The 7,152-nt window shown below is 35.2% G+C and overlaps 1 protein-coding gene across 2 annotated transcripts in view; it reads right to left on the bottom strand.

The window, feature by feature from the left end:
• LOC106459976 (breast cancer anti-estrogen resistance protein 1-like) overlaps window positions 1–2,741 on the bottom strand; it is a 49,814-nt gene extending 47,073 nt beyond the window's left edge. For both annotated transcript variants that reach the window (XM_022386568.1, XM_013919652.2), the window contains exon 1: window positions 2,384–2,741. In XM_022386568.1, the coding sequence (XP_022242276.1) occupies window positions 2,384–2,419 (36 nt within the window). In that variant the 5' untranslated portion in view covers window positions 2,420–2,741. The remainder of the gene's footprint in view (window positions 1–2,383) is intronic.
• Between the last annotated feature and the right edge of the window lie 4,411 nt (window positions 2,742–7,152).

The following is a 7,152-nucleotide window of genomic DNA, read 5'->3' on the forward strand; positions in this document are numbered from 1 at the left end:
CTATTTTAAAAATTTTAATCCCGGGGCCCCAACCTGATGATTTAATTTTAGGGGGGGGGAGGCTTTTAGCATTGACTGACGGATTTAGCTGATAATTCGCTCGGACACATAACACATAAATGGTCATTCAAAACATTAATACATTTTTAGGTTCTGAAAAATCTCGAATTTTACAAATTACAGTGGGTTCCGTACGTTGTATTAAAACAATTTTGGAGCCTTAATACGTCATTACATTCCATGTCGTCACGTCTGCTCATGCTTGATCTGACGATCGTGCATCTGGATAACAGCACTGCAGCATAGTTTCCATTGCAAAATTTTCCGTCGTATGATTGTTATTTCTAAAGCATATCCCACTTCCCTACAAGTTTTACATGATTCATTTAGGCCCATAACACTGGTCTGATTTCTAACTTACCCGTGTGAAATATCCAGAAATAATCATTTTTGATAAAAGAGTTAGCACAAAGGACCACATATAAAGTGTAATAGACCTAAAATAAGACCCAATACTCGAGCGCCTTCGAATAGTTGACTATTCTTCTTCAGGAGAACAAAGGGAAATATTCACGAATTCCTTCTAAAAAGTTTCGCGACATGCCTTGTACTACTTTTGAAATGTTTTTTTCCCCAGTTGACTGGTAGAAAATTGCAAGACTTTTTACCATTATCAAGACACACATACGCTTCGTTGAATGCTATCAAATACTGCCATATTTTGCATTGTTCAAAGTTTTCTACATTTGGTTGTCACTTTTCCGTATATGTCGTGGAAGCAACATGTTTACACGTGACTCGTATTGCTTTTCCAGACGGAGATACTTCTTGGTTATGTTGAGTACTGTTGTCTGGGGCACGTGGTCGGCTTTTGCCATTGACCTTTGTGTTCATAGATTATCACCTATTTCAAGACGCCACATTTTGCTTACTGCGATTGGGAAATGACTTGTCGCAATACTCTTTTTGGATGGTCTTGGGTTCCTAAATTGATCCATATTCTTTTGTTTTTCAATGACATTAATTACCAGATATATCACGTTCTGGGATATTCTAAATCACCAATCTAAACACATCTTTATGACTTGAGTGTTTAATATTTTGTGATGGAAAGGGCTGTTGTATACTATTCTCAAAATTGACCAGTTTCAGTGGTGTCACACTACCTACACAATGTCAAACACTGTCAAAATGTAGTTCTGATACATTACGTTCCACCGCAACTTTATATCAGCTATGGTTGTCACGTGACTTACTGGTTTGCATGTTTTGACATAACATAGTCAACTCTTTGTCCGTGTGTTATTTTACATGTTTAATTAAAGTTTAATGTCATTTCAAGAAGTCTGATGGTCAACTTCACATCTCCCCCTCCTTTACCCCACATTACTGTAACAGCAACAAGTCTGATGGTCAACTTCACATCTTCCCCACCTTTACCCCACATTACTGTAACAGCAACAAGTCTGATGGTTAACTTCACATCTTCCCCACCTTTACCCCACATTACTGTAACAGCAACAAGGCTGATGGTCAACTTCACATATTCGTTTTTACACTTCTAAGTAGTCAATGGAAACGTATTAAAAGATGGTTGTTATAACTGATTTCATTAACTTTTTTTCCAGACACCCCCGCACCCCCCTTAATCCGTTAGTGGATACCACCCGTGCGCTTTTCTAAAAATGCTTAGCGTTCCCTCAATTGTTTTATTTTTTTAGAGATATTACTGGACATGTACGTTACACTAAATTATGTTTTACACCCTTCGATTCAAAACTTCACTTCACTGGCATGTGGGAAAAAGACTTCACACGAGGCGAACTAAAAAAAGCGCAGCTTTCATTTTGTTTGATACTGTCTCGTTACACAACTGAGCCTCGAATAAATGGCAGAATATGTATATGGCGCTAATATCGCTTTTTCAGATGCATATTTAAAGCGTTTTCAGTAAATGAAGAACTAAACAAATTCCCACCGTAGGTCTGAAGTTCCTTCACCTGTAACAAGTTATTTAAGTGTGATTAAAAATGAGTCTCTAAAAAAAACAAAAAAACACGAAGCTGTAATTTACACATATATTTAAGGTTCACATTTTCCAACTACGTTTCAACGTTTTTTTAGCGTTTTCTGAGATATTTACTGTGAAGAAACTGTTTAGAACAACAAATGTAATAGGTAAAAATAACTGTTGCCAGGGTCAACGTCAGTGCTTCGTGGCTGTACGATTGCTACGGCTGTACACGAGTAGCATACAATTCACGCATTAGATAGAATGGGATTAATTAAACCTGTGAGAAATATTGGTTGACTTTCTGATGTATGAAATCGGAGAATAAGTTGTAATGTAGGAAAATATGCTGAAAATGAAGAAAAGTCTTACCTTGAAAACTTTGGTTCGAGGTAGACTAGTGTACATTTTATCACAGGTGTTGCAAGTCACCGTCACGTGCTGGAGGAAGACTCTCGGATTACAGAGGGATTATTGAGAACGTGGTGACTGTTAGGTTGGAAGGTTGTTTCTGTACAAAGTTCCTGTTACCGACCTTGTTTAAGAATTCATGTAGCCGTGACAAATTATATCATTTTCTTTGTTAGCATTCACTTACAGTTGCGTGTATTATAATATTTAAACGTTTAAAATTGTCATTAAGGTACTTGATTATTGTTTCAGTTGAATCTGTACTTCCATCTATGATCCAGAGGTTTCCAAGGTTACGACAATAGCATTTCTATCAGTTCTTCCATAAATTTCACTATAAATATACTTTTGTTGCTGTGTGTGTTAAGCACACCCAGAAAAACCAATGTAACAAAGTGAAACCAGTTCTACACTTTGACCAGGTGTTTTTTCTCATTTATCGCGTTTACAGGATTGATAAATAACTCGTACTGCTACGTGTACACATGGAAACGAGTTATCAAAAGATATCAAATAAACGTGCGATTAGATCAAGGTACAAAACTGTCGTAGGCGATATTTTCGAGTGCCCTACCTTAACAACTATATGAATCAAACTGGGTAACATTTCATGACGTCGACATACGTAGGTGTAAGGAATGCTCCTATCTTTGTAATTTCTAACTCAATAATTGAACTATACGAATGTGAGTTTGAATGATTAGACACTGGACTTGTCGCTGCATTGCTATTAGTAAGCTTGACGGCTTATAACGCTGAAAATCTGGAGTTCGATACCTGTGGTGGTCACAACGTAGATAGCTGGCCTTATTTAACTGATGGTTAACTATCCAGTGTCCATTTATGAGAGAGCGTGATTGGATATTTGGGATGATGACCTTTGTTTACTACGTTTGTTTGCTTATTGTTAAGTATAAAGCTACACAATGGGCTATCTATACTGTGCCCACCACGGGCATCGAAACCCAGTTTTTGGCGTTATAAGCATTTCAGTCTCACCGTTGAGCCAATGGTGGGTGTTCACTACACTTGTTTCAATGTCGAACACAACATGGAGCTAAATGTTTTTATATTCGAGAGACATTTCTCATCATCATAGAGTTGGTAGACACTATATGTAGAGATGACCAAGGTACTCAATAGGCATAAGACAAACCCCCACACGAGTGAAAGGGCGAGTATATCCGGTAACGGGGATTCGAACCCGCGACCCGCTGATTTAGAGTAGAGCGCCCTAACCATCAGGCAAAATTTTAAGGAAACATCGAAGCTTCAATGACATTAGATTGTCGGTTCGCCTGAAGTGATTTGAGGCTAAGAACATAAATAAAATGACTGATGTAAAAGGCCATTTGCCTTTGTGTTTGAGCTTCCAACTTGCCTTATTAATCCGCAGAGTGTTATCCTTAAGGATGTTAATAAAAGGCTTGTATAAGAATTATCTCTGATTGAACTGAGGAAGGTATGTTAATCGAGATCGTTTTTGGTTAACTTCATCATCATTTTAATAATATTTTCTGCTTTGTCTTCGAACGTGTTTATATGTATTGAGTCATTTTAGATTATAGTCGATCTGAAAGAATTGTTACTCTTGTTGCAAATTTATTTTCTATTTGTATTTTTTCGATGGTTCACTTTGAATTACACAAAAAGATGTCAACCCAAAGCGAAGCTGCTATCACTAGGGCGGTGTCTGTATAGTTGTCAATGTATTGAATGAAAATAACATGGAGGTTTGTAATTGATCATTGACAACTAATCAGTCTCAGGCCTGAGTATAAGAATTGATATGAAAAAAATACATTAAACAACGTTTCGCCTCATGGCGCCACACTGGTTTAACTTTACAAAATAATGGCATTTAATGTATTTTTTCAACGTTTCGCCTCATGGCATTATGTTGTAAAGTTAAACCAGTGTGGTTGTCAAAAAAATACATTAAAGAACGTTTCGCCCCATGACATTATGTTGTAAAGTTAAACCAGTGTGGTGACATTTAATGTATTTTTTCAACGTTTCGCCTCATGACACCACACTGGTTTAACTTTACGAAATACAACGACGAATGGCTGCGGGAGGTAAAGTCTTGTGGTGTTCAGTTCATTAGTGGGTTAGTTTTTATTACGATATACTGATAGAGCACGGATTATGAAGCATGTTTATTATGAAGTTGTTTGTCGTTACGTAAAAAGTTACACAATGGGCTATCTGCGCTGTGCCTACTGCAGTTATCGAACGCCTATTTTTAGCGTTATAAGCCCTTAGACTTACCGCAGAGCTATCGAGGGCATGAAAATGACATTTGATTTTGATGTACAAGGTTTTACAAGTGATGTCAATTTAATTCCTGAATTAACACATGTAACTTCATAAAAACATCACATAAAACTTGTTTCGAGCTATTTACAATACATCGCAACTAAATAAAATATCACATGCAACCTGTTTCAAGTTACTTACAATACGTTGCAACTAACTAAAATATATCACATTAAATGTGTTTCGAGTTGTTTACAGTACGTTACGATTAAATAAAACATATCTCATGAAACTTTTACAATAAGTTGCAGTTGAATAACATGATTATGGAATCATTTAAAACATTTGAGTGATACTTACAACGTCTTTTTTAAGCTTATTCAGAGAACTAATTTTGAAAATATAGAATAAATTTACTCAGGGTTAAGTAAACAATTATTAACTAACATAGGTAAGCAAATCGACATGGACTAACTCGTACCACCTAAACAGGGACATAATTTTGAATTGTAGTTAAATCATATTTAAAATTCACACATTTAAAGAAATCTGTCTAATCTTTCTTAAGCTTGTTATTTGTGCAGTATTTATAATCTTAAAGTCTGATGTTTATTTTTGAAGGTACAAAATCTGTACAGTGAGCTGTCGATAGAGAAAACTATTATTGAAATAAACTACTCTTCTGTTGAATGTTAAATTAAGTCATTTGATAATTTAAACAATATCAGTTTTTTTTTTCGTTATATAGTTAAAGAAACTTAAAATCTGAAAAAAATATTTTAGGTCGCAGAAATCGATAACTTCATTTTGTATATAACAAATATGTATCACCATTGTTAATGACATTTATTTAATGTTTTTATGTAGCAATGAGAAACTAGAATAAAATAATTGATTGTATGACATTGTAATCGCTGATAGGTAAACAAAAAGATATCTGTGAGGTAACGGTATTGTGTAACTCTCGTACAGGCTTCTTGGAACTAGTTTGATGGATTTAACTGTCATTTGGTAATACCTCTTTCATGCCACTTGTTGTGTATACATTTATTTACTTATCAAATGATAAACTTGTATGTTCAGTTCGTCCCCCAGTGGCACAGCGGCATGTCTGCGGACTTACAACGCTAGAAACCGGGTTTCGATACCCGTAGTGGGCAGAGCACAGATAGCCCATTGTGTAGCTTTGTGCATAAATTCAAACAAACAGTTCAGTTCAACATTATTATTTCAAAGCAACAGAAGAGCAAAACATTTCTTCTTACAAAAGTATGAAAATTTTCGCTCCATAGTGGCTCAGCGGTAAGTTTGTAGGCTTATAACGCTAAAAATAGGGCTTCGATATCAGTTGTATGCACAGAACAGATGGCCCATTGTTCAGCTTTGCGCTTGACAACAAACAAATAAAAATAAAAATTATCATTGACATTACAGTAATGTTAAAAGCTATCGATTTCTTAGCTAGCACAACAATGTTCATTTTTTTTCCAAACTTGTTTCACAATGATTTAAAAAAGAAACACACCATTTTGTTTTCACTTGTTGAAGCGGCTAGGAAATGACACCATAGATTTTTTATATAGGATTATTCAGCGAAAGCTAGATGTATCCAAAATTTTGGTCGCTCACGAGGCTTATGGATCATGATTATATAAGCGAATTATCCTGGCAACCCTATGCTTCTGTAAAAACAATCAACAATAGTACAAATGTACTAAAACTAAGTGGTGGTGAAAATGATAAAACTATGAAAATCTGTGATATAAATAACGAGTGACTCTTCGTTCCAATGTTTATCATCTTATTTCTTTAAGTTCGGAACATATAATACTAGCTTTAAAAATAGTCAACGCAACATAATGAAGAACATAATCAAGTTGAAATATTTAGCTTGAAATAAATTTTGTTTTACAGCATGATCTCGTCCAATACATGAGCTGAGCGTGTCGCGGTGTTTAGCTTTTCTGACTACAGATCTATGGCCCCAACGATTGCTTCCTGTTACGGCAGAAAAAAGCAAAAAAAGCATGATTCAACTTTATGTAAAAAACTCGTTTTAAGTATGAAAAAATAAAAAATAAGCGTATATAATACAGTTTGAAACAGGAGTCTTTGTTACAAGAGATCGGTTAGAGCGTATTCAAACCCAGCTATGTACTAAACTTTGATCTCTTCGTTTAAAATACCGAACTTTAGCTTTATACAATATGTATGTATAAACACTGGAACTCACAACAGTTACAAGTAATCGTTTTGAGTGAACATGGAGGGCTAACGTTGCTCAAAATCGCTTAATTATTAGAATTTTTTAAAAGTTATCTAAAAAATATAGTTGTAAAATGTTTCCCAGTACAGCTTTTACGTTAAAAAAATAATAAACTGAAAACTTATACTGTGCTACCATCTTCAGGCCAAAATGTGAACGAAAATAATGAATTACCGTATTGTTCGAAATATAAGACGCTCCGGTG

The sequence above is a fragment of the Limulus polyphemus genome, unplaced genomic scaffold, assembly GCF_000517525.1.
Source record: "Limulus polyphemus unplaced genomic scaffold, Limulus_polyphemus-2.1.2 Scaffold689, whole genome shotgun sequence".
Classification (NCBI taxonomy): Eukaryota; Metazoa; Arthropoda; class Merostomata; order Xiphosura; family Limulidae; genus Limulus; species Limulus polyphemus.